Source organism: Phyllopteryx taeniolatus, chromosome 20 (genome assembly GCF_024500385.1).
Source record: "Phyllopteryx taeniolatus isolate TA_2022b chromosome 20, UOR_Ptae_1.2, whole genome shotgun sequence".
Classification (NCBI taxonomy): domain Eukaryota; kingdom Metazoa; phylum Chordata; class Actinopteri; order Syngnathiformes; family Syngnathidae; genus Phyllopteryx; species Phyllopteryx taeniolatus.
Window position 1 is genome coordinate 4416269 of NC_084521.1, and position 27271 is coordinate 4443539.

At 42.3% G+C, this 27271-nt stretch overlaps 3 protein-coding genes across 7 annotated transcripts in view; 1 reads left to right on the top strand and 2 right to left on the bottom strand.

The window, feature by feature from the left end:
• Positions 1 to 3871: 3871 nt before the first annotated feature.
• LOC133470397 (somatomedin-B and thrombospondin type-1 domain-containing protein) lies at positions 3872 to 6226 on the top strand. Its single transcript, XM_061758757.1, has 5 exons — positions 3872 to 4230; positions 5077 to 5271; positions 5336 to 5414; positions 5551 to 5727; positions 5961 to 6226. Exons 1-5 carry the CDS (start codon positions 4020 to 4022, stop codon positions 6076 to 6078), a joined length of 780 nt encoding a protein of 259 aa, XP_061614741.1. The 5' UTR covers positions 3872 to 4019; the 3' UTR covers positions 6079 to 6226.
• A 321-nt stretch (positions 6227 to 6547) lies between these two features.
• On the bottom strand, positions 6548 to 12828 carry terf1 (telomeric repeat binding factor (NIMA-interacting) 1). 3 transcript variants are annotated; one of them, XM_061758754.1, is made up of 13 exons: positions 12562 to 12827; positions 11635 to 11730; positions 11432 to 11553; positions 10824 to 11060; positions 10161 to 10270; positions 9031 to 9101; positions 8867 to 8957; positions 8113 to 8177; positions 7963 to 8027; positions 7801 to 7856; positions 7330 to 7424; positions 6805 to 6845; positions 6548 to 6726 (listed from the first exon to the last, which is right to left on the bottom strand). In XM_061758754.1, the coding sequence occupies exons 1-13, from the start codon at positions 12746 to 12748 to the stop codon at positions 6562 to 6564; spliced, it is 1401 nt and encodes a 466-aa protein (XP_061614738.1). In that variant the 5' UTR covers positions 12749 to 12827; the 3' UTR covers positions 6548 to 6561. The 3 variants fall into 3 exon arrangements, with proteins under 3 accessions (XP_061614738.1, XP_061614739.1, XP_061614740.1); XM_061758755.1 differs by lacking the exon at positions 7801 to 7856 and having other exon boundaries at positions 12562 to 12828; XM_061758756.1 differs by lacking the exon at positions 7801 to 7856 and having other exon boundaries at positions 6584 to 6845; positions 12562 to 12828.
• A 1368-nt stretch (positions 12829 to 14196) lies between these two features.
• The window catches only part of kcnb2b (potassium voltage-gated channel subfamily B member 2b), a 73017-nt gene continuing 59942 nt past the window's right edge, over positions 14197 to 27271 (bottom strand). For all 3 annotated transcript variants that reach the window (XM_061758843.1, XM_061758845.1, XM_061758844.1), the window contains exon 4: positions 14197 to 19793. In XM_061758843.1, coding sequence (XP_061614827.1) covers positions 17937 to 19793 — 1857 coding nt within the window. In that variant the 3' untranslated portion in view covers positions 14197 to 17936. The remainder of the gene's footprint in view (positions 19794 to 27271) is intronic.

The following is a 27271-nucleotide window of genomic DNA, read 5'->3' on the forward strand; positions in this document are numbered from 1 at the left end:
ACCAACAAAGAAAAAAAAAAAGCCCATCCACACAGCTGCGACCGCTGTCATATTGTATCATGTTATCATATTACAATGTTTGCAGACAAGATTTTTTTTTTTTTACAGCTTCTACCAGGTGACATTCCTCACAGCGTAAATCTTATCAGCTGCATGACGGACACATTCTCGGGTACGCTCAAAAGAATAGGGACAGCCGGCCATTACAGCAAGTGGACGGAAGCGTAACATGCGTCAACATACTGGTAGTGCCTTGAGATAAGTGTTTAATTCGTTCCGTGACCAGGTTCGTAACTCGAAACAACTATCTCAAATCATCTTTCCCTGTTGAAAATTAATGGAAATGCCATTAATCCGTACCAGAAAAAAAGTAATGTTTTTAATAAGGACACTAACACTCTATAATATTGTACTTCATAAAAACATAAACTAAAAACAAATAGATTGTAAATAACTTAACAGTTTGTGCATTAGATTTCATTGTGACTGTGTGGCTCCATCTGGTGTGTGTGGCTTGGCCACCTGGGGGCAGTATAATAGGGACATACAGATATCAATGGAGACGGTCACAATTCCTCAGCTAGCTGCAGTAATCTTAGTCGTTTTCCGCAGAGGATAAAGCAAAATATGTGTCGAAAAAGCTGGTCGACACTGATCCCGGTTGAGATTCTCAACTGTACAACAACATGAAGGTAGTACTATTATACATATGTGGCGTATCCGCTCACTCATTTCATCGTGGTGACAGAAGCCAAGTCAAACATCCATAAAGAATGACTCGTGTGTCAACAGGCTTGCGGCGAGGCCTCTGTAGCGCACACGCGTCAACATGGCGGCGGGCGGGGAGGGAGGGACGTGAATGGGCAGGCGGCGGACAAAAGCGACGATTCATCAAACGCCGCCAGAGATCTGCTCATTAGGCGGAACAATGATGGGGGAGTTCGGGTTGGTTTGGGGAGGACTTGGCCCAGTCGCGGCAATTAGCACGCCCTGTTTGAGGTCACCTGTTGTTTGGGTGGACGTGAGGACAAACCGCATCGACGGAGCAGAAATAGATGCGACCGTGCATGTTACTTAGTACCACTAGCGAAAATATTTTCCAATTTTGGACTATTGATGGCGGCACGGTGGCCGACTGGTTAGAGCGTCAGCCTCACAGTTCTGAGGTGCGGGGTTCAATCCCCGTCCCCGCCTGTGTGGAGTTTGCATGTTCTCCCCGTGCCTGCATGGGTTTTCTCCGGGTACTCCGGTTTCCTCCCACATCCCAAAAACATGCATGAATTGGAGACTCTAAATTGCCCGTAGGCATGACTGTGAGTGCGAATGGTTGTTTGTTCCTATGTGCCCTGCGATTGGCTGGCAACCAGTTCAGGGTGTACCCCGCCTCCTGCCCGATGACAGCTGGGATAGGCTCCAGCACGCCCGCGACCCTCGTGAGGAGAAGCGGCTCAGAAAATGGATGGATGGATGGACTATTGATTGATTTAAACTGAAACCTTGTCCTGTTTTTACAGTATCACCTGACTTTTTGTCGATGCACCCTTCATAGGTGAACTTCCTAAAATACCGAAGCCTTACCCGAAACCATTAACTATAGTGTTGTCACAATCGAAAACTTTTGGGTATTGTCTCGATTATTCCATAGATTCATTGAATAAAAATGTATTTTGCATTAGCATTTATCGAATGTAATTTTTTCCCGATTACGGTTTATTAACTGATTGTTGTTTATTTGGTATGGTTTAATGATTAAACCATACCAAATAAACAACAAATAAGCAATAACACACGAGAGGGATTGATGTTGTACTCAACAACCTTTTTGAAACGGAATGCTGCTTCAGGTTCAACTACAATTATTCATACTACGGATGCAAATAATGACTATTTTTGTAATAGATTAAACGGACTATTATAATATTAATTATTAATATATATACTAATTATACTATTTTTTACCATAATCTGATTATGATTCAGTTACTGGTTTGTTCTGTTAACCTGTCAGAAAATACAGAAAAAAGTAGATCCAAAAAGTTGTGGGGGTGGGCGGGTGAATCCTAGGACTGATGGATAAACTCTTTTTAGCGAGCTAATATCAAGTCAAGGACAGATGAGTTGGAGCTCATTTCCAGCCAGACGCGTTTGTCAACAAAACGATTGGATGTCATGGCAACCGGGGCCGGGCATCACCATGGAAATGGCCACGGTTTACATTCCCCATATAGATGACACCTTGACACCCGGGGGACAGGAAACCCAGAGGAGTATTTGTCCGTAGGCACTGATGGAGGACCACTCTCAGGTACGTACACGCACGTTAAGTAAGGCGTGTCAGCAAACACCGACTGCATGTGTTTACTTACATCTAGTGGTGGGAAGTAATAAAGTACAAATACTTTGTTACTGTACTTAAGTGTGTGTGGTGGGGGGTCTAGTTAATGGGGCATTTCTTTAGGCAGTTGTTTTGAAATACACAAGCTGTAACTCTTTCTTTTATGTTTAGTTTGGAAACAAACTTTAACTGGGAGTGGCATTTAACAGACCAAAGCCTTTTTTTTTTATTTTTTTTTTTAAGAACTGTTCACTATTTGCTAGAGTGGTGCTTGTTGTATGTCTTAAACTTGTCGCAGACATAGTGGGGTGGGGGGGGGCGTCTCAATGACGGCTCGTACCGCAAAAAAGTCAGGTCACTTGTATCTCAAAGCACCACCGTATTGGGACACCTGCTCATCCCACCTAGAGGACAAAATGGAAGACATGAAACATATTTGCAAGGTCACGCAGACACGTCTGCCTCACCCGGCGATGATGATGATCCTGGTGGAGATGAAAGTTATTACTGTCGCTTGACCTCCTGGGATCATCATGCAGAAGTCATTACAAACGTCTGCTGCTCCTTCTGAAGCCCAGATGGTCCGCCCAACGTTCCCTGCAAGAGGCCTCGTTTCTAAAATGGAGGTCACCACATGATCAAGCCTGTTGTTGCACCTTGAAATAAAACTTACCTGCCGTATTTACTGGAACTATCACAGGAGACATACTGTCTGGGTGTACACGTTTATAAAAAAAAAAAAAAGGCTGTGGACCCGAAACGCCCCCTCCCCCATTGCGTTTAAGGATGTGTTCCTATTGTTAAGATTAAACCAAGATTAGCATGTGCGATTGTGTTGCACATGGCTTATCTCCAAAGCAATAAAGTGAAGACTGTTGGATAAAAGCAGCCGTGATCATAACAGACTGAACAATTTAGTACAACTTTCAACAAAAAAAACAAAACAAAACACTCAGATTAGTAATAATAATCAAACAAAAAATGAATGTTATATACAAGTATAACACAAATGATGGCAAAATATGGGACTGCATTTTCATTTTAAATTGATTGGGTTTTCATATAAAATAACAACATAAATATAATAGAGTGGAATAAAACAGATAAGCAGTAGAAAATGAATGGTAGAGGTAACAAAAAAACTTCAAATAAAAAATGTCATATTGCATTTTAATTATGAATCTGCATGAGTTTGCATACATGGTAAAATAAATAAAAAAAGATTAATTTTTTTTTATCAGAAAATGGCTAGATGGCATTGGTTTGCATAAAAACTAAAATGATGGTAAGATGATAAAATATTTTTTAAATAAATTAGGTGGGCATGAAGTACAGCTCTTAATAGAAACAGAAAAGGCGCCTGATAGAGAAAAGATGCAGAGGAAGAAACCAGAACGAAAGTGAAGTGTTGGGGCTTGCCAACACTTGGCATGAGTGCCCTCGTGGAGAACATCCAAGCGCTCGCATTCCTCCCCTTCTGGGGTGGCCCGAAAACGGTCGTCGGTGTAGAGATTGCGGCGGGGGGGATGCAAGGAAGTGGAGGAAGAGGGGGTGGGGAGGTGGAAAACAAACCACCCTCCTCTCCCCTTTCCGAGTCCATTCAGTCTCCTGAGAGCTGCGACAGGAGACGCGTGGAACACATGGAGTTGCCACTATCGCGAGCTGTCCCGAACTGACCATCAAAATGGCGATTCTCCACTTGTTGCTGCTTTTGGTCGCTATGGCAGCGCGCCACCTGGTCTCCGGAGGTTGCCTGGGTAAGTGCTGCAGTGGCCGGGACGCGAGCTGCACCTCCACTGATTGGAGGATGGACCGCGTCCACGGGACGTGCTACTGCGACCGCGGCTGCGCCACCACGCGGGACTGCTGCTTCGACTACTTCTCGCACTGCCCAGGTGAGCAGCCACAGGTAACTTTTGGACCTCTTTTGTGACACCGTTGAGATCAACACGCGTCCCCCAGGAAAGGAAGATAAGATGCACACATGCTTGCTTATCTGCTGTGGAAATATCTCACAGGGGTGGAAATTGTTTGCCGAGCCGGGCAGAGTCGTCGGTGAGAGCGACAAGTATTTGAAGAATGCGATTAAGTCGATCAGTTTTAAGAAATTACATAATCCATCCGCGAGGCCCGAAGAAGTTGCTGGAAACAGAGTTAATTTGTTGCAGCCATCATAAAAGCTTTAATAACTTTACAGACTATGTTTTTAAAAGGGTTGTTACGGAAACTTGACTTTTTAATGTTTGTATACAAATATAGCGGTACATAGACTCACGAGTGCAGATATGAGCCGTCGATCTGCCTATTATTATTTTTAATTTGTTTTGCCTTGAGCTACAAGTGCGCCTTAGACTAAAAATATCTGCCTTAAAAAAGTGAACAGTACTAACATTGATTAAATAGAATGTAAAGAATTAAAGGGTTTCTGCATCATGATTTCAATGCACATCGACATCGTGCAACTTCTGGTGTGTACTCAGTCAGCTGCAGTAATATTAGTCGTTCTTTGCAGAGGATAAAGAATAGATGCCTTTGAGGATTGTTCCATTATTTGTTTTGCTGCACAGTTGGTGGTTAAATATCCATCGCTTAAAGGGTTATAATACAAGCTACATCGATGCTAGTTGTTAGCCTGTCTAGAGCATTACCCATCATGTGTTAGCATTAAGCTAGCAGACTTGCATCAGGCCAAAGTCACATGGTTTGGTTAAATACCCAACGGGCAATTCTCTAAACCTCAGCTCAGGCGTGTTCCGTGAAGGCTTGGAGCTTCTGGAGCGGCTGCGCAGAGCCGTGCCGGCCCTCCCGGCGGGCACGGGTGCGGCACGTCGCCGAGCGGCCCGCTAACGGCGGTGAGCCCTGTCCGGCCCTGGAAGAGCAGGCCGGCTGCATGGACTACAGAGACCGCCGGGGAAACCTGTGTGGACTTGACACAGGTGAGCGCGACTTGAGTTTGAATGAGGTTGAATGCAGTGTAATGCTTGACGCCTTTGCTATCAGGGCCTGCATTTATCACCAGCCTGGAGTTTGGCAAGGGGAGGCCCGTGAGGGACACCTACGGGAGCCCTCTGGATCCAGGGTGAGTCACCACAACAGTGGGACGTATTGCTTCCCAGGAGACCATCGCGAGTCACAAGAACAGAAAAACTCAAGATACTTCGCACATGTGCGTGTGTGCTCGTTCTTGGTAAACAGACCCAAACATGTTCCCCCAGGTTCTGCGTGGAATTCTCCCTGGAGTCACGATCCCCTCACTGCGCAGCGGAGAACCGGCCGCACACGCGCTGGATGCGCTACTTCGCCGAAGGCTTCACGGTGTGCGTGGCGTGCCGGCCGCCCGCCGTGCGCAACCACAGCGGTGGTTGCCAAGGAGACGGCCGGGAAATGGACAGGTTGGTGGTGGTGCACACGCTGTGCATCGGGAAAGGACGCACAGGGCTTCAGTTTTGTCACATTTTATCTTCCAGGCTTATTCAAAAATTGATTTGAGTTGTGCTATCTCTCAAGTTTTACATTTATTTCAAAATGTGAAGGAAAAAAAAGGTGAAGCGTGGTTAGTCCTTTCCGGATGCACCATATACAGGCAGGTGGGTTCCAGTGTATTAAACATTTGTTTTGGCTGCAGGGATGCTGTGCTGCAGTGGCAGGCGGTGGGCAACCCCCGGTGCAGCGGCACGTGGCGCAGGATCCGCAAAACGCAACAGTGCAACTGCCCACCACAGCACAGCTTCGTCTTCATCTGACCAAGGACCACCTGAACGCTTCCAAGGCGGGCGTGGGCAACCAACAAAGCATTTGACCCGAGAAGTGTTAAGAAAAAAAAAAAAGCCCCCAAAACGCGAAATTGCACCGGTTACTGCATTAGGTAAACACCAATAGAAACAGCTCCCAATATGATTCATAACATAAGAATTAATTATTTTTTTCCCCTGAGACAGCTACTTGCATATTTCTTTTTCTTTTTAGTAGAAGTGCTTCACGTTTTAATTAATATCTATTTATTGAAATCACATTTCCACTGTTCTGGATCATTAAATTGACAATCATTCTCATGAAAATTTTTAACAAACAAAAAAATAATAACATGTTAGCACTCCTTATGTATATATTTGCTACGTAGAGTCAAAGTGAATATTTTTAAGTGGCCAAATTATGCCCCCTAGTGGCTATAAGCTTAACACAATATGCAATATGAAAAAAAAAGGGGGGGGGTGGGGGGGGGGTTGTTAATAGTCCACTTTATTGGTCCTCTCCAGAACCCTCCAGCGGTCCTTGAGCATAATGCCAGTGCGGCCCTCAAAGTCGTAATCTTGCAGGATTTGATACCACTTGCCTTTGCCGTGACGCCGGACGCCCTGCGTGAGTCTCTTGTCCAGCTCCGACGACCATTTCTACAATCAAAACGAAAATAAACAAGTACTTACATAAGAGCACCACTCATCCGAGGGCCCTTTGTTAGTCCAACTAACCCGACGAGTCCTCTGACGACTGGTAACGGGATCGTTTCCATCTGGAATACACAAAAGCAATGATTTCATTTCTAATGGAACGATAGTCAAACACGTATACAAGTACACGCACGAATACGCCTGTTAGAATTTTCCAAGTTCCTACTGTCTATGAGGCCATGTAGGTATCTGAATGTGATTGGATGAGCGAGTAGGTGGGTGGGGCCTGTGGAACGGTGGACAGCGGGGAATGTGAGCGAGTGAGTTTGTTGTTTGGAAGCGACTTGACAACTGGGGGCCGGGGGAGTCAATGATGCTGTTGACTTTCACCACCTTAGCGTTGACTAAAAAAAAACTGTTGTTAAACTCCTAATTTATAAGTATACATCCTAGTTTGGTCTAATTTGGTTTACTTTGGGCTTCATTTGATTTACGTACTGGAATAAAACATTATTTTGAGTAACTTTATACATGGTTTGTCCTCTTTTTTTGCTATGGCCTTTGCCTTTTGAGCCAAGGAAAAAAATACACACACACACACAATACCTTTCTCGCGTAGCTGTCTGATGCACACTTGAGGCTTCATCTGAGTGTCCGGCTCCCACACATTTGTTTGAGGAGACAAAAGTCTGCGTTTTGGCCTGTGGAAGTGTGAAAATGTAAAAAAACAAAAAAAAAAAAAGACCCCAAAGGTTTTTAATATAAGGAAATGTTTCAACTCTCGTGTTACGTTTGTTTCGCAGGAACAGCAATAATGCTCCTGTGTCAGTCGCACCAAAACATGCATGCTACTTTCATGGAAGACTCCAAATTGATCACAAGTGGGAATGTGATTGTGAATGGTCACTTGTGCACTGTGATTGACTGGCGACCAGTCCAGGGTGTAACCCGCCTCTCACCCAACCCCAGCTCACCTGTGACCCTAATTAGGACTACAGAAATCAGATGGCCATACGGGTCAAAGTGACCCGCAACGTAACAATTCAGGTAATGAAATGCTCATGGGGAGGTTTTTACTTTGTAGTGATCTCCCCTGATTGGTCGGCCTTGTCGTCAGCGGACAAGCGGCCGTTCTACGAAACAACAACAAACAAACAAAGACATTATTGTTAAATAGGGAGATGATTTCTCTCAATACATAAACTGTATGTATTATTATCATCATCGGGCTTTACTGACCCGAAGAGCTGTCTTTGCTTGACGGACGCCCGCGGTGTCCGGCGATGCGTCCAGCTCTGACGGCTCTGTTAGCCGGAGGTGCATTGTGTATTAAAATTTTGAAAAATAAATACAAAAATGAATCCAATAAGAAGGACAAATGAAACTCACTATTGGAGTATAGTCTTCGGCCAGATACGTGGGCCCTTTTTGTCGCGCGAAGTTTACGTTCTGGTCTGAGAGGGGAAAAAAAAAAAGTTCAATGTAAGAAAGAACTATTGTGCATATGAAGAGTTTCATACACTGTACATATCAAGTGTATTATAAGTCATCATTATATATTGTATATCACGGGACAATGTAACAATGACTTGCACTTCCCACTTTGCACGAATTGTACAAATATTACTGCAGCATAATTAGTCACTACTTAACACTTACCGACATAAAAGGTTTGTAGATCAGCTTTAAATTTCTTTGAGTTCCCCTCCAATGCCACTCTTCGTATTTTGTACTTTGCTTGTTGTTTCTGTATTATGAATGCGAGTGTATATGTATGACTATTGCTGCTGTGACACTTTAATTTCCTTCATGGGATAAATAAAACACTATGTATGCATGTATGTATCTACTAACAACAATTTTTTGGGGGGGTGTGATGTCACCACAGAAGCATACCAAAATGGCAACAAGAAAAATGTGGGATTATAATCAATTATTAATTGCAGAAATGTTTATAGAATGCCACTAGGTGCCAGTGTCACTCTGCAAACACCTTCCTGCTCCCTCTGCTTTTACATTCTGTGTCAGCCATTGGCAAAGGGAGACTAGGTTTACTTTTTACTATTTAAATAAAATATAGAAATACTGTATGTCTCCTTTACGTCCTCCTCATAACCTCAAGCGTGTCAAACCATTTTCTTACCGGACGTCATCCTTTTGCGAGAGAACGGCGTCTTCCGAAGCGTCCACGCTTCGCTCGTCCGCAGCGCTCGACACGTGGGAAGACAATAACTCTGTGGGCGAAATTTGTGGTCACGGAGTTCATAAAAAGATGCGTTAAGAAGAATGATTAAGGTGGAAACTCACCATTTACGGATTGCCTTTGGAGGGAGACGCGCAGCTTCTTGTTCCCAATGATTTGAAGATTTGGTTTTGCTCTACAAAAGTGTGAAAGGCAACATTTCACAAAAAAAATAAAAATAAAAACACCCGCAAACAAATACAACAACCTATACAGGCAATGCAGCTACAAAATTATAGTGTGTGCACATCTGTGGGGGGGGATTACTCTAGTAGAGGGTTCCAAAGCTTTTTTTTTTTAAGATTAAGTTTGGTTCATTGAGTACACCAAACTGTCTTTGATGTTTATGCAAACGTAGGTTCAGTTAGTTCATGGAAGAGAAAATTGAGCCCTTGAGAACTAGTGTGGAATAAGTCCTTTTTTTTTTTTTTCCCAGGAGAGTGTCTTAAAGATTTATGGCTGCAATAAAATCTGGGGGGTTTAGTACCTTGTTGAGTTATTTGGCAATGATTACTACTGGATATTTGTTTTTCCCAGAATTTGTAGTTTCCCTAAGATTTTAATTTATTCCAAACATCCGTCAAATCTATCAATATTTCAGGAAAGACGATAAGTAGCGTTCACTTATATGGTATTTGATTTTTATGAAACACAGCTTCATTGGAGAGTTAAACTGTTGACGATGTTTATGAAAACTGGTCTGGCTCATTGAAGACTCTTTACGGAAACACAAAGTTTACATAGTTTTTATCATTGAAGACAAATAGTCATAGATGTTTAGAACAACTTAATAAAAACTTAAAGGTGTTGTTCGATGATAGCAAAACCCTTCAATTGCCTTGGCCCACTGAAGACACTAATGTGGTTTTGAAGACTTGAATTGCCTTGGATGTTTATGAAAACGCGTAGGTTGGGTTCATTGAGGACACTCAACCGTCTTTGACGTTTATGAAAATGCAAAGATTTCCTTTAAGGTTTACAAAAATGAAGAACATTAAATTGGTTCATTGACGACACTAAACTTCAGGATAATGCGTAGGTTCGCTTCTTGGTTCCGAAGACTCAATTGTTCAAGCACGTCAATGAAAATATCAAAAAAGAATTTAAGTTCCATTATTTGCTAAGGGAAAATGAGTTTGGAAATCAAAACCAGACATATTTTGGCCGTGTTGGAACAATGATGATTATTTCCTACTCTGTCTCCAGTCTTGCGTGATCGACCTTCTCCAAGAGAGACTTGTCCTCTTTCGCCGTGGCGTCCGTAGCATCGATACTCTGCGACAAGCGCACCACCTTGATGGCTTCCTGAAAGTTAGGACACACACACAATATGAATGATCTCTACTCACATTACTTTTCCATACCTTTCAACAATTAACTTTTACATTAAACGTGTTGAAGCGGTGCCAAATGAGGCTTAGCACTTAAACACGGCCTTCCAGGCTTGACCTTGGTCCTTCTCAATTATAGAAAAACATTCTTGACACCCTAATGATAAAATGAAAAAGCGACGCACCTGCCCCTGTCCGGGGGGTGCGGCCGGTCGGTTGCCCTTCCAAAACACGGTGAGGCCAAATTAAAGGCGGCCGACTTGGCATTTGGATAATGATGCAAGATAGTTAATGCATCTTCAAAAGTTGGGCCCCTTAAAGGGGCTTCAATATGCCGCATAGGCGGACTGCTAGGGACTCTTAATAGACATTGTTGCAGAAATGAGTGGTAAAAAAAACAACAACAAAAAACACTCAAAACATAAAAATCTAAATTGAATTATAGATACCTAAATAAGAATACTACGTTCAAAAAAGTTAATTAAATAAAAAAATTGAAGAAAAGCACTGCGGGTCGGTGCGCGTACCTTGAGAAGGAAGTCTGACGGACACTTGGCCAGGTAGGCGTCCAAGAAGGTGCGCACCGTCTCCAGCAGTCGAGCGAAACTGAAGACGGTGAGGAACGGGTGGTAGGTGTCCATCTCCGCCACGATGGTGGAGAGCTTGGCGCACACTTTCTGCGGGTATTCGACGTGCTCTTCGAACCACTTGAGAGCGCCCGACGCCTGCGTTCTTTGGCCTTTCTCCAAGCACACAGCTACAGACTGAAAATGTACAAAAAAACAAAAACAAAACAAAAAAACCCTCCAATATATGAAACAAAAAAAAAATGTAAAATTGATTAATTATGAAAATAAGAAAGTAAAAGAAATAAAAACAAAAAAAGGGAAATAAGAATGAAAACACAAAATGAATAAAAAATAAAAACCTAGAAAAAAAGAAAGAAAGAAAAGTACAAAATACACAAAATGTAAAAAATAAAGACAACAAAACATGAAAAGTGGAACATATAATATACTCATAATTCATTATATTTAACTACTCGTTTTCCGCATAGCTTTCATTGGATGGGAGAAATAACACTTCTTCACGGGTTCAAATGCCCAAATATGGTTAAGAAAAACTGAAAAATCACCTGTATGATCAGGTGAAGCGTGATGTTGTCAAACAAGCTTTCATCCTCCACCGCATCTTTGAGGTGAAACCAAGACTTTGCTGCGGACATCAGAGGCATCACGTCGTCGTCAAAACGGGTGTCTGGAGGGGCGGCGACGAAAATCCACGAAGACGAATAAAAGGTTGCACTGTGACACTTAGGCCATGGCGGTCGAGTCTTACCCAATTGTCTTCCTCGCATGACTCGGGTGAGGAAGGCGCAGATTAGCGTTTTCTCATTTGAGCTTCCTCCTTTGAGTAACGGTGTCTGACAAACAGCTGATAGAGAGACAGGGGGGGGGGGGGGCTTATTAATCATTATGAAGTATTCAGATGGTCTGTAGACATCAACGTTTGCAATGTTTATTCACTCTTGAACACAATAAGGCAGCAATTGAAACACACTCCCTATTGCCAAGGGAACTCTGCAATGATTAATCGTATAATTCGATTACAATAAAAAAGGTCAAAGCAAAATAAAAATATGCAAACTCAGAGAGGAAAAGTGGCATCACCCGGCTGCTGGGCATCTATCTATGCCAGCAACATATAGTGACAGGCAGAACAATTAAATGCTCTTCCACTAGATGGAAGATGGTACAATTTAAAGAAATATGATTTATAACACATTTTGTGGCCAAAATAACAACATGTACCTCTTTATTGTTCATAGAACATAAGAAAATTGCATCATAAAAATGGGCCAGTTTAATGGCACGCGAAAACAAGCAGCCGCGGTGCATTCTGGGACTTGTAGTTAACAGCGTCAAACCAGACACGCAAGGAAAACATACTAACAACATCCTGCCCCGTTTCTCTGGGTTAATAAATCACAATAGAACGCAATACAAGAACTAATACGACAGGTCGTGTTTTTAACGGTGCCAAAATGAAATTGAGTAAGTTATACTAAAAAAATAGTCCTACGCTCGCGACCCATTTAGGGTCGTGGGAAATCCTGAGCTGTTCTAACTTGTTTGACACTGTTTACAACACAAAACAATGAGTTTGGTGGATCACCCATAAAATTAAAATAAAAGTCTCGCAGTGCAGTTGTATTAGGAAAGTAATAATAAAACCCAGATGAAGTGTAAATAAACGACAACTTACACTCGTAGGTCGAGATGGCGTCATTGAAGGTATCATAAATTCCCTCTTTAAAGCGACGACAAATGTCGACAAAAAGAAAGTCCAGAATCCACTTGGAGGCCACATCGGTCAGCTGGCTGGTGTTATAAACCTCTTCGGTCGCTGTTGTTGTTGTTTCATCGCTGTCACCGTTTGCTTGTTGTTCCATGTTCTTGTTTACTCATTCGAGGAGGATTCCGCTTCAGTTTGCTTGTTTGGTTTTCAGCGGGAAGCGTCAACCGATGAGGCTTGTTCAACACAAGGAAAAAGTAGCGCCCCTCACAGTCTTGGTGGAGTCATTACAGTTGTTCGAACTTAAAGGTATACTTGAAAAAAATGGCAATGTTTTTAGTTTTATAATTCTTTTGTCGCATTAGTCAATTTATTTTTTTCTATTAAAATATGTTATATTGTATATTAATGATTGTTTAAAATAAAAACTATTAAATATACACAAATACAAAGAAAAATAACAAATCATATGAAAATTGAAATACTGAATGACAAAAACTTTAAAAGTTAAAATATGATCATATAAAAACAATAAAAAATAAATACCCAAAATAAAAATGAACGAAATATATTCAAGAAATTTCAAAAAATAAGTACTTCAAAAATGGAAATAATACAAATTAAAACATTGCAAATAGACTAAAAGCAATATTTATATATATTGTCTAGATGTTATCTTTAAAGCAGGTCAAATCGGGCAAAAAATAAACCAAGAGATTTTTTTTTTGCCTAGAGATGCGAGTGCCTTGTTAAGAGGTTTTGGAGATACGAGGTATCACCAGACCAATGTGTTTGCCTTGAGGTATGATTAAATTTTTTTTTTACAAATATTAAAAAAAAAAAAATAGATGCAAGTGCGCTTCTGATGCCCAACGCCAGATGGCGGCAGCACACGTAACACTTCCCCCCGTTCGTTGCAACAACTGCACAGAAAATCTTCTGAATTTAATATGTACGTCTGTTGCACATGATTAAAATGTATTAAAGTCAAATATATCATTTTATTATTTTCGAGGAAATTAGTTGAAAAAATATGTCAGTTTACCGTATTTTAAACATCCAAGTACTATTGAAAATTAAGTACAATGTTCCCTCGCTATATCGCGGCTCATCTATTGCGGATTCAGCGTTTTGCAATTTTTTTCATATTCATATAGCGTCTAATTCGCCATATCGTAGGATTTTGAGCGCATGCTGTAATTTTGGGTTTTTGGGATGTTAAAATTAATACTTCCTAGCCTAAAACATTAAAACTTTCAGAAGCAATGCGGAATTTGCAACATTTCTGCTCAACGGGTGGGTTTATCACCTCTTTCTGCTTTTTATTTAAATAAAATAAAACTTCAAACTGATGAATTTAGTTTTATGTTAACACTCCATTATGAATAAGTCATGCCACCGACATAAGCAGTCATGGCTACCGTCGGTTAGTTTATCCTAATGCTAGCTTAGCATTGCTAGCGCTGCTATTTTGTGACAAGCACGAGGCACTTTCATAATTTCATAATCAAAAGGGTTAAAAAAAAAAAAAAAAACACGACACAAATATAGGTGAGGTGCAGAATGCACCCAAACAGCAGTTGTTATATGTACATTTATTTGTTATTCTGCATATGCTAATAGACTTAATGGTGGTGGGGGAACGTGGAGACACGACAACAAGTGTTCTGCGGCCACATCGTCCTATGGACTACAACATGCATACAAAGATGTTGCTTTGTACAGAAACTGTACGTATGTGTGTTTGTGTGTAATCAGGAGCCATTCTCTCAGAGAAAATAAAAGACACAAGCTATGTACAATAATAACCACCCATGGTAATGTTAGCGTGAGACTTGTATGAAGGGAACGAGGACGCTGAGGAGGAAAAACAGTCATGTAGCGTGGGGCTGCTATAGTCCAAGGTACGGTGGCCCTCAGGGGTAACAAAAAAAAAAAAAAAAAATGACCCAAAAATGTGATGTTTGGCATTGGAAAAGCTGTGTTGAGTTACTATATGCATGTGTGATGAGGATTACAGCACCCTCTTGAGGCCTGTTTTGGTAAGAAGTTGAAAGCGTCACACTTACGGGGGTGCGCAAAATTTTAAATGGAAAAAATAAAATGATGAAAGGGGTAAACATGCCTTAATTTGGATAATTGGGGAGCCGGGGGCGGGGGGCTTCACAAAATTTCAAGCGAATGAAAACCCTATTTTTTTACTGTCCTTGTTTCGCACCCCCAAGAAGAGTCAGCTAAAATGTCCCAAAACAGTATTTTCCCCCCCTTCCGGACAGAATTTAACACGATGTTTGTGTGCAAGCAGGCAACGTGATGCGTAATGCGACCAACAAAAGTGACGCGGTTGCAATATTTCGTGCCGAATCGTAAGGTATGGTGGCCCTAATGGGACCAAAGACGAGCCACGCTACTCCACTGTCTTGAAGGGGATTACGCACACACACACAAACACACACACACACAAACACTTGGAGGCAACACACGTGGGAGGATCTATTCAATGCCCCCCATCGATCGGCACTCCCGAGGGGGTGCGCAGTGAGGTCGGAGGCGCTCGGCGGTGTCCAGTTAGACATCAATGTGGATTTCTTTGATGTTCATCGTTAGAGGGAGGAAGAAGAAAAAAAAAACATCCAGAGTTGTAGAAAACCTGAGAACTCAATAGCATTAATTGTATCATTACACAAAGACCTGATTTCTGCTATAAAATTAGAATTTATCTATATCTATGTATATTACATTAACAATGCAAAAATGAGCCGCCGCCTTCTCATAAGTGGTTATGAAAAGGCACGCGTCATCAAAACTGTGGTCATACTCCATTTTGAGACTTTTTATTTTTAATAGAAGAAATATATTTTTTCTCCACAAAAAAAAAAAGAAAGAAAGAAAACACAAATGGAGTGTGTCTGTTTTAGAATCATTATTTGTCCCAATTTGGATCCCCTGTCTGGCATTGTTAAGGTGCCTAACACTACATATACAGTCATTACATTCGAATATATTTATTTCAGTAGTTCAGTTCAAAAAGCAAAATTCGCATACTATACAGATTCATTAAACACATCGGAAAATAGTTTCATGGAGGCCAATTACCTAATACCTAATTTCAATTTAAAAAATACTTGATTGCTTTTTGTAAAAAATAAATAAATACAATTTAAAAAAATAACTATTGTAAAATAAAACCAGGGGTATGTTCAACCAGGTTGCAAAATTGTAAACAATTATAATTAGAAGAAAATAATTATTAAATTTCACTCCGTGTGTAACCAGTTAATGTAATAAACGAGCTTCACTTTTACAATTGAAGTACTGTAATAAATGGTTTTCTATGACACTGCAATTTAGTGAGATGCATCTGTGTATGCAAGCCACATCAAATCTTCAATTGCATTACTGTGAAATTCTCTTTTTGCGTGTTTGTGTAATTCTGTTTTTGCCTCATATTAAAGATAGAACATTGGAAAAATACATAGTTATTTGTCTGTCTGTACACTACAAATTCCCCATAGACAGAAGAAAATAAAGTGCCACAATTCTTGGCCTGCATAGTTTTTGGAGTAGTCGACGCGGTAGAGTGTATATATTATATAATATACAGTATATTATACAATATATATTGTACTTTCCGCGCACCTCTCTCCCTTCCTCTATCTTCACGACAAAAACAGATGGACAATTTGAAATAAATACAAAAATAAAAAGACGAATACAAACATGCATTTGGTACACCCAGCCACGTGTCAAAAAACATTCCAGCCATAAATTGGAATTCAAAGGCAACAAGAGATGCTCTCTGTCAGTGTTTTTAAAAAACAAAACAAAAAACAAAACAATAGATTACATTTAGACACACAGGGGAAAAAAAGGTGAACTCAATTATTAGGAAGCTAAAAATTTAACCCTCCTGTCATGTTTGTCTCTCTGGAACAGAAATAATCTCCCTGGGTCAGTTTGACCCGCGACTTCTAAATATCAAGGTGTCAAAAAAGTGGGTGGGGGTAAAAAACCAAAAAAAACAAATAAACATTGTTAATATTTCATTAAGCCAAGCAGAAGTTTCATACCTAAAACTTACGATTTTAAAATGGGTCAATTTGAACCACAACATAAACAGAAGGGTTAAATAAAATTATAGCTACACCGCCATAATTACATGTGATATACTCTATTAGTGTATTAGACGCAAGCTCATCTGTATGCTTGATTTGGTCCATTGATGTCTATAGGAATATTTATACTTTAATTGCCAAACTAGATTAATTTAGACTGTAAAGCATATAGCATATTTAATTCATAAATATTCTGAATATGTTATGGCTCTCAATCTACTGTTGAATTATTAGCTATTGTTTAAAAATCCTACAACCAATCTAGAACTATTTTATTTAACAATAACTTTTAAAAGGTAAATACGCTGGAGAGTACATGAGATTTATCTCCGGCAATAAAAGGATGTGCACGGCTAGTGCGAGTCCTGATGTTTTTTTTTATGGTGCTGAATCCAGGCAGTAAATTTTGTTTGTGTGGAAAAAAATTGTAGTTGAAGACCAAAAAAAAAAAAAAAAAAAAAAGATCAGATCAAGTTTTGATCACACTTTGATTGTGTTTTGGATTTACAGGGAAATTCAGTTATTTTGAGATAAAAATGAATATATTTCACTTGCATTATTTGGTTTTGTAAGCTCTTATTTTTGTGAGACTCAAACTTACAACCTCCAAATTGTGAAACAACTGTGCTAACAAGTAAACCACCAGCTCCCCAAAAGCTGATGTGTCCGTTCCAATTACAGTATGTTTTTGATATATACTTTTTTTTTTCCAAACACTGGATTGTTCTTTTGCTAACTCCTTAATTCAGTGATTGAATAGCAGAACTTAAACTTGAAGAACTTTACACACCAAAAAAAAAAACTACAGGATCATCACAGGAACACTTTGCATTTTCCACAAAAGGTAATGAATGATATGTTATTTTTAATAAATAGGTCGCTACAATGGTTGTTCTGCCGTTTTTCACATTGCTAACAACGGTACCGTTCTTTCTTTCTTTTTTCTTGTCACGTGCAATGTCTTTGCCTTTCATGTCCGAGTATTTACATAGCAAACAAAGCACCGAAAAAGATGAGTCTTTCTTTAATTGAAAAGCATGCTAATTTACAGATCAGTTCATCTGCGCATTGGAAAATGAAGTTTTTTTTTCCAAGTCTTTTATGTACAACGGGAAACTGTTTCCACCGGTGGACGAATTGGTGGACGGAATCGTTCTGGACAGCGGCTTCTTGTCGGAAAAGGGACTTGCTATGCCATGCAAAAACATCTTTCAAGGGACTTTCTCGCAGTCACATGCTTGTCTCGCAGGTGGGCGAGAGCCCGCTGTCTCCGGGTATCAGGTGGATGTCAGATGTGAAGATGTGGTTTTCCACTTTGTGTCCGTTTTGGTCGGCCTCCCCCTCACCGGCCCCGACCACACCCTGGCTACAGTTTTGTGTCGTGCTCCTGGGCGATTGGGGCACGCCTGTAGCGCCGGCCACGTCCATCAGGCGCTTCTCCGAGGATGGGCCCTCATCGCCGGGCGGGGTGTCCACCAACGGGCCGGCCTCCTCTGCCATGTGGTCGTCCTCTGCGGCCCGGATGAGAGCCTCCGAGCTGGCCATTAGAGGCGACGTCTCCCCCTCTGGCGACTCTTCCTCCAAGATGCTGGAGCTGATGTCTCCAGGAGACGAGGTGCTGGGCGGCGTCGGCGGGCCCTCTGTGGATGTCTTTCCCGCCTTGATTTTAAGAGGGTTGTTCCCGCGAAGAGATTTTTGTATGTTCTCCACGGCGCTACTGAAACTCTCATCTTCATCTATACGGAGTTCCGAGCCATCACCCCGGTTGACAGATTGATAGAAGCCGTCTTTGAGGATGTTGTCTTTAGAAAGCTGAACCGAGGTAAGATGGAGAGGCGAAGGCACCTGCAGGTGTCTGGTCTTGGCTCCATCCACCTCTTTCATCTCCAGCTCTTCCTTCAGTGTGGTCTCGGGGCTGTGGGATCTCTTAGGCGAGCCCGGGCCGGCAATGGTGGTGCTCAGCGTGCTCATGGAGCTGGCCGTGTGGAGGTTGGTGAAGGACTGCGACTTGGTCATCTGGTTGTACAGCTCCTCCAGCTTCTGGACGTTGAGGTGCTGCGGGGTTCTACTTGTCCACTGTGGACTCCCGGTGGTGCCGATGGTGATCCGGTGGGGGGAATTCGGCGGACCCACTGTATTCTCCGGGGTCCTCTTATCTGGCAAGTTGAGGTTGCTTTCCGTGCCGGCCGACCTGGTGGAGCCTCCCCAGCGGCGTGGTGACAGGTGGTTGTCCAGGGAGGTTGTATCCTCTCCTTTATCAACCATGACATCCATGAGCTCCATGCTCCGGGCGAAGGCGTCTTTGAGGTTCATAGACACGATGCTGCCGTTGCGCTTGGCTCTCTCCAATGCCTCCCGCCTCTTGATGGCCTTCTCCTGCCTCTTCTGCTCCTTGTAGAACTCGGAGAAGTTGTTGACAATGATGGGAATAGGGAGGGCGATGACCAGCACCCCTGCGATGCAGCAGAGACCCCCGACGATCTTTCCAGGTAACGTCCGCGGGTAAATGTCCCCGTAGCCCACTGTGGTCATAGTTATGGTAGCCCACCAGAACGAGGCGGGGATGCTGGTGAACTTGGTGGCGTCCTCGTCCTTCTCGGCGAAGAAGACCAAGCTGGAGAAGATCATGATACCCATGGCTAGGAACAAAATGAGTAACCCCAGCTCGTTGTAGCTCCGTCTTAGTGTGAAACCCAGAGACTGAAGCCCCGTGGAGTGCCTGGCCAACTTGAGGATCCTCAGTATCCTCATGATCCGGAATATCTGCACCACACGCCGCACATTCTGGAACTTGAGCACACTCTTGTTGGACTCAGTCAGGAAGATGGTAACGTAGTAGGGGAGGATGGCCAACAGGTCTATGACGTTGAGTGGACCCTTGAAGAACTTCCACTTGTTGGGCGAGGAGAGGAAGCGCAGCAGGTACTCCATGGTGAACCAAGCGATACACACGGCTTCCACGTGTGCCAGCTGAGGGTTGTCGTTGGCGTGGCCAAACTCATCCGTCACCTGAAGCTGTGGTAAGGTGTTGAGTGACAGCGCGATGGTGGAGAGGACGATGAACAGGATAGATATAATGGCCAGAATCTGCAGCAAAAAAAATAAAATACAGAAATAACACATTAGTGGTCACAATTTCAATATGACCTCAGAAAGTTGGTAAATGCGTGGGGTCGACTTCAACCATGTCTCTCATACTACCTCCGTGCCACAAGATTTGTGTGGGACATTTCCGTGTCGATGTTGAACCTGAACCTGAAAACGTTCTGTTTTCTTTAGAAACTTTTCTTTTCTTTGCTTTACCCATTGTTTACCTGCTCGGGGTCAAATAGCCCCATCAATCCTGGCGCCAGGAGTCTCAGATCGGCAGTTCTGACACATTTTGAGTGACAAAAAAACAAAACAATTTTTTTTTATTTTAATCTTACAAGAGCACCATTATCTTAAAAATTTGAACAAACTAAAATAAAAGCAAATTTAAATGGAATATTGATTATTTATTTTGCAAAGACAAGGAGAGCCGCATCAGAAGGAAGGAGCCACGTGGGGCTCTGGAGCCACGAGTCACAAAAGCCACAAGAGTTACTGGGATGCTTAAACAAAATGACTTCAGTATGAAATCTCTCATTTGATCATGTGGTTATTAAACCCAATAACAAGATAAAGATTCAATGTCAAACGTTAAATAAAGTTGACACAGGGTCTGCTTCAAATTGCATATTATGGCTGAGGTGCAACAGTGACACGGGTGATTTCCGTTGGGTGCAGCAGATCTGCAGGAACAAAATAAAAGAGGCACGAAATAACGACGTGCATCAAAAGAGTGAGTGGAGGTCTGAGCACAAATGGCACCGCGGGCATGTAGTTGAATGCAAAATGAATATAAAACATGCCAAGTGTTGTATATAAAGGTGGATTAATTTGCCTCTTAAGGTAAGACCTCAATAAGGATCTAAATAAGACATTAAGACTTTGAATAAATGGCAGTGTATATCGATTATAATGACATTTAAATTACAGGCTAACAAGGGCACAAATCTATTTTTGGACCATGTTTGTAATATATAGCAGCGTGATTCTATTATAGCTCCACCCGTTGGCTGTAAAAAAAAAAAAAGTACTTTCAAGTGTAATTAAAACTCACATTTATCTCCACTGTTGCCCTGCACCAGAATCTCAGATAATATTAAAAGTTCCTCATAATGCTGCTGTCTGCCTTGGCGCAGATTCTGTTCCCACGGATCTAAAGATAAAGAAAAAGTTCTTGTCCTTGAGAAGCTTTATGGAATCAGTTTGTGAGGACGTCGACTTAGTAACTCTCGAAAGAAAGTAGAGCGCCCGGTCCAAGAAGTCGTTCTTTGGCACAGACAACCGTTGATCGAGCATTTAGACGTCGTCGCCTTTTGTACAGAACACAATCAAGTGTGGACAAAATGCATGACCGTTGCTTTCTGGAGAAGCGAGTGTCACGTGTCAAACTACCCACCCCTATCTAGTACTACCTAAGCCGCCAGCATATCGACTTCGATCCTGTTATGCCTCTGATACTAGTTCTGAAGCCGCTAAAGTCGCTGGTCGACTTCAAACCTGTTATAAATCGGATACTAGCTGCAAAGTCAGTAAATTTGTGGGTTGATTTTATAAGCCTCTCATACTACCCTCATAGGTGGTAAATTTGCTTATCAGCATCAATCCTGTTATGCCTCTGATACGAACCCTGAAGTTCGCGAGTCGACTTTGACCCTAATGTGCCTCTGATACTAATGTCACACGTTAAGTTAAGTTTTCTGGTTGACTTTGACCATGGGATGCCTCTGATGCCCTCTCCAAACCTGGCAAATTCGCGGGTGGACTTCAAACCCGGAACCTGAAAATTCTCAGCTTTCTAAGCAGTGTGTAAGTGGCTTCAAATAGTCATTCGCTTATGTCTGGCAGCAGCCCAATGCTGTCTGAAAGGTTCAGCACCGAAACATTTGTTTTGGACTCGATCCCTTGTGTTACGCAACCCGGATGGAAAGCAAACAAGGGGGGTTTCGTGGCTCAGGTGATGAAATGTCACTCACTCAATGCTGATGAGGTGAAAGCGATTATCAGCAAAGTGGGACAACACGGGCCTGGCCCGGCATCACACCCAAAGACTGCAGTCACTTTACACGTCGTCTTCTTAAGATGGATTTGACTTCCAAGTGGCCCGGCAGGGGTGACGCTAGGGTCAGTGATGACACCTGATTGGCTTAAATGAAAGGAAGGCCAACAACTTCAGACCATTACTTGTGGCGTAGATAGTTTGAACCAGTCTGTCTGTACTACCGACTGCCTAAGCATGACATGGCTCTTACCTGGCTCAACCTGGAGGCTTTAATGTTTACCACCTCAGAAGCCAACAAATTCACAGGTCAACTTCAACCATGTTAAGCCTCTAATTCTACATCAGAAGTTGGTAAATTCACAAGTAGACTTTGACCCTGTTATGCCTCTCATACTACCTGAGAAGCCGGCCTATTCACGGTTTCACTTCGAACCCATTTATGACTCTGATATTCCCTCTGAAACCTGTAAATTTGCAGGTCAACTTCAACCTTAGAAAATTAGTGGGTCGACTTACGTCGATCTTTCCTTTGTCTTGCCAGGAGTCAACTACAAAGACAACTCTCGGTTATTCCTCAATTTGTGTTGCATAAATGAAGCCATTTCTCAGGGGTGGTCTTTTTTTTTTTTTTTGCTGTGGAATCAATCCGGACGATTATGGCTTATGGTAATGTAGATCGATTCCCGTGTGTGTGTGCGCAATTTCATCATCTGGCAATGTGATGACCCCATTAACAAAGTACTATTAAACCAGTGAATTACCGCTGTAAATTCATTGACCACCCCGGCCGGGCTCCCTTCATTAATCCAGCCTAATGCGTTCCATGTACTGTATTTGGGGGAATGAACAAAGGGTGAGGTTTGAAATAGAGGCTCAACATGGCAACTTTCCAGAAAACCACAGAAAAAGCAGCAAAGGGAATGTTTTAGTGTCCGGATCGTCCCTCTCGGCTCCATTCCGAAGGTGTCGTCTGGACCAAATAATTGACGTTATAAAGCACCCGAAACGAAAAGACTACGGAATTGATCCGTCTGAGTTCATTCCTAGAAATTGGGACAAAATGCGACAGAACGAGATCAAATAAATGACTTACTTAAGAGTCCGTCTGGCTAAGCAGCACCGGAGGAGTAGCACATACAAATGAATGCTCTAGTAAATTCACTAAGCTGTTCCAGAGGGGTGCAAATTGGTGAGTCAACTGCGACCTTGTTAAGCATCCGATGCTACCTCCGAAGTTGGTACATTTGCAGATTGACTTTGACCCGGTTATACCTCTGATACCACGCCCCCGCGCTCCAGCCACATGGCTGCTCCGTAAACAAACACAGTGACGCTCAACCTCGGGTTTGCTGATGTTACTGAGAAGAGAGAGTTAACTGTCGCATAAGAATGACATAAAATCAACCACTTAAAGAAAAAAAAAATGCTAAAATGCAACACACACACAAAAGACTCTACCTAGCCTGAGAAGCTAACATGGTAGTCAACACCTTCAGTCAATCAATAATCCAACTCTTATCTTCTTACTACCCTGTTTCTTTCCAGCTCATTGGCAAAATTGATTGTGTGCCCCTCTTTTTATTCTGCACACTCTTGAAAACATGTCATTCAAAGCCACCCCCCCTGTGCAAAGCCATATAAATACTGTAGATACATTGACATTTTTTTTATTATTCAAAAGATGCTGGAGAAATATTTGGTTTGTGGGCACAAGCAGGCAAGCTGAGCAGGCTCTTATGAAATATTTATGAACGTCTTTTCCTGGGCGCAAACATGCCAGGCAACAAGGCCGTGTCAACAACACGGCTTTGAAAATTAATAATAAAATATCATAACTGCACTGGCCAGTCCGCATAAGGAACTTTTTTTTTTTTTTTTTTTGCTAATTCAAACATCCCAATGGAAAATGTGTCTTAGCAGTAGGAGCATATATATATATATATATATATATGAACATGACGCCAACAGGATGTGAGTAATGTGCTGACCAAAGCGCGTTGCACTCGCCACACTGTTTATACAGTAAGGGCAGCACAATAAAAGCACTCTGGGCAGCTTAAAGATTCATGAGAGCGATGCTAAGCTAACCAATAAATGCTCAACTTCTAAGCCAGCGAGGCCATTCCCGCTGTTGCCCTCCCGAGAGAAATTTAGCCGTGCGGTTGTGATATCGATGGATATTTAAAGCTGCTCAATAGATGGCTATAGTGGCATTGTTGTATGTCCTGTCATATGGCCTTCTCAAATAACTCCTGCACAGATTATGCACTGTCAGGGGATCAACAACTGTACAAATAAAATTTCCTTTGCCGACTCAGCACTTTTTCAACTCAGGCCAACCAAAATGTCATGGAAACGCCCCCAAAGTAGAACAATTTGAAATTCAACCCACATTTTCTTGTGGAGAAAATGCCTCAGAAGTGTGATCATAACTGTAGAACAGGAAATGAAATTTATAGTGACACGGAAACGATGGAAGCAAAAATGGAATACCCCCAAAGTGGAACAATTTGAAGTTCAACCACATTTTTGGGAAGAATATGTCTTAAAAATGTGATGATAGACAATAGAAGAGGAAATTGAATTTATAGTGATACGTAAATTATGGGAGCCAAGAAAATGAAATGAAACTGTTCGATACATCCTAAAAGTGGAACAATTTAGAATTCAACCTAAATGTTCTGGAAACGCAAATGTTCTGGAAATGCCCCAAAGTGGAACAATTTGGATTCCAACCAAAATGTTATGGAAAATCAGTCCAAAGTGGAACAATTTGGACTTAAATCTAAGTTTTAAGGAAACACACCAAAAGTGGAACGCAACCTGAATGTTCTGGGGGAAAAAAAACTTATGTTGAAACAATTTGGAAGACAGCAAAAAAGTTCTGGAAACACGCCAAAAGCAGAACATTTTGGAGTTCAACAAATGCCTTCAAAGTGGAACAATCCAAAGTTCAACCTAAATTTTCTGGAGATGCCCCCAAAGTGGACCGATTCGGAGTTCTATCTTAAATTTTCTGGTTAAAAACTGCCTCAAATGTCAAACCGTCATCATGATGCGTGACTTCAGCAAGTCTCGTGACACTTTGGCTCGGTGAACAGGAAATAGAACATAGAGACAATGAAACTATAGGAGCAAAAGTGGAACACTTCCAAAGTAGAACAATTTGGAGTACAACCAAAATTGTTCGGAAAAGCCTCAAAACTCAAACCGTCATCATCATGTGTGGCTTCGGCAAATCATACGAGACTTGCGCAACTAAGTTGGACTGCTACAAGTGTGTTTTTCTGGTGAGATCACCACCGTGGGGGTACAAACGTGGGACGTCTTCTCTGTGCTGCGGTCTGATTGGGCCATCTGCGTTTCAAGGGTATGGCTTAGGTAGGAAGGAAGTTTGTCTGGAGATGTCTCCATGACAATGTGGCAATGTGTCTTGATGCGTTAGGCTGCTGTTGTTGTTTCCCCCCCTCCTGAGGTTTTTATCAGTGACAGCCATTTGTATACCAGGTAAATTTCAAGAAAGCGCCGCACATGTATGCCTCTTCCTCCTCCTCCTGGTACTCCATCTTTCCCATCCTCCCGGCGCAGATGGATGATGTTATCAGGACACGAGGGGGATGGAGGTGGTGGTGTAGGTGGGGGTAGAGGCGGCCAACGTGTAAGCAATCCTTCCTCTTTTGCTGCTATCTGCACGCGTATAGCCAGCCAACTTTTTCGGTGTGTTGAAAAAGGTGCAGGATTTAAAAAGCCTGTTGGAAGATGTAAAAGCAATGTAGTTGTTTGGATTTTTTTGTGTGCCTATTCAGTATGTTGAAGCATGTCTGAAATTATTTTGGGAAGAGGTGTTGTAGGACGTACACTCAACTGTTTTTTTTTTTTTTTTTGCGAACATAGGTGTAAAATTTGTCTTGGTGTTAACAGGTGTGCGTGGCTTAAATCTATGACATTAAAGCAACGTAGCTAAAAAGGGTTGGTTTGGATTTATTTTGGGCGGAGTTGTGATTGGGGTGGTGGGATAGTGGTGCGGCAACTTTTTTGGACTGTCACACCATAGTCATTGGCTTTGTTTTGATGTTTTGGGGCAGGTTGTGAGGGGGAGTATGCCTTCAGCTATGCGCTGAAAACAACAACAACATGACATTTTTCACCTTTTCCTCTTTTCAAAAGTTTGCCCCTTTCAAAACTTGACGGTTGCAAGAAGTTGGTTTGCACGACGCAGTCGCTGAACCATAAATACACTTCTCCTGCGTCTCCCTCTGGAGGGTAAAAAAATGGGGGTGTGAGAGAGAGATTATGAACCAAACTCTGTTTACTGCCTGAGACAAGCTGCTTTCTTTGCTAATGAGATCCTTCCCTCCCTCCTTCTATCAGTGATGTGTGAGCATGAATAAATGCATGAGCCTCGCTGGCACCGGAGGAGCAGCAACAGATGATTGGCACAGTTACCCGAAACATGGGGGGGAAAATAGTCATGCTGTTTAATATTTTACACGAGGGTACCCATCCATCCATCCATCTTCTTTACCGCTTCTCCTCACGAGGGTCGCGGGCGTGCTGGAGCCTATCCCAGCTATCTTCGGGCGGGAGGGGGGGGTACACGCTAAACCGGTAGCCAACCAATCGCAGGGCACATAGAAAGAAATAACCATTCGCACTCAACCTACGGGTAATATAGAGTCTTCAATCAACCTACCATGCATGTGTTTGGGATGCGGGAGGAAACCGGAGCGCCCGGAGAAAACCCACCTAGGCACAGAGAGAACATGCAAACTCCAAACAGGCGGGGGTGGGATTTGAACCCCGGTCCTCAGAACTGTGAGCCAGATGTGCTAACCAGTCAGTCACCGTGCCGGCCACGAGGGTACCATTGATGTTGTAAAAAAAAGCAGAGTACAAGTGTGCTGATAAGGGAGGCGCGGCTTAACGTTTAGTAAAGAATGTTCCATCCCATAAAAATGTAGTTTCATGCTGAATGGGCTTTATTGGCATTTTTTTCAGTGGCAATGGGGTTGGGTTGGAGAAAAATGGGCGCGCCTACTTTGTCAGTGTGTCAAAGGGGTTGGACAGCTTAATGTAAAATTGATGTAACTGTATGCTAAATGGAGTTTGTTTGGATCTTTTGCTGGTTTTGTGGTGCCTCAGATAGGAGAGCGCCAACTCAGTTGGGGTGTTGAAGGGGGTGTGGCTTAACACATTCACTGCCACTAACGGCTTTAGAAGTCAAATATCCATGTTAACTGGGAAGGCTGGCAGTGAATGAGTTTGAAAAAGTTTCTTAAAGGCTCTTAATGATGTAAAATCAACGTAGCTATATGCTAAAAAGGCTTTTATTTGGCAGGAATGGGGTTGTGTTGCCAGGGATTGGGGTGTGCTAACTTTGTTCAGGTGTTGAAGGAGGTGTGCAGATTCAAACTTAAGGTAAAGGCTGTTTTATGATGTAAAATCAATGTAGCTGTATGCTAAATGTTTTTTTTTT

Excerpts from the sequence above, each read along its gene's own strand:
- LOC133470397 (XM_061758757.1), top strand. The coding sequence starts at position 4,020 with ATGGCGATTCTCCACTTGTTGCTGCTTTTGGTCGCTATGGCAGCGCGC. Across the intron at positions 5,415-5,550 it reads GGGAGCCCTCTGGATCCAGG|GTTCTGCGTGGAATTCTCCC; the intron begins GTGAGTCACCAC and ends ATGTTCCCCCAG. Across the intron at positions 5,728-5,960 it reads GACGGCCGGGAAATGGACAG|GGATGCTGTGCTGCAGTGGC; the intron begins GTTGGTGGTGGT and ends TTTTGGCTGCAG.
- terf1 (XM_061758754.1), bottom strand. The coding sequence starts at position 12,748 with ATGGAACAACAAGCAAACGGTGACAGCGATGAAACAACAACAACAGCG. Across the intron at positions 7,425-7,800 it reads TCAGGGGAGATCACTACAAA|GCCAAAACGCAGACTTTTGT; the intron begins GTAAAAACCTCC and ends ACACTTCCACAG. Across the intron at positions 6,846-7,329 it reads CAGACAGCTACGCGAGAAAG|ATGGAAACGATCCCGTTACC; the intron begins GTATTGTGTGTG and ends TGTGTATTCCAG.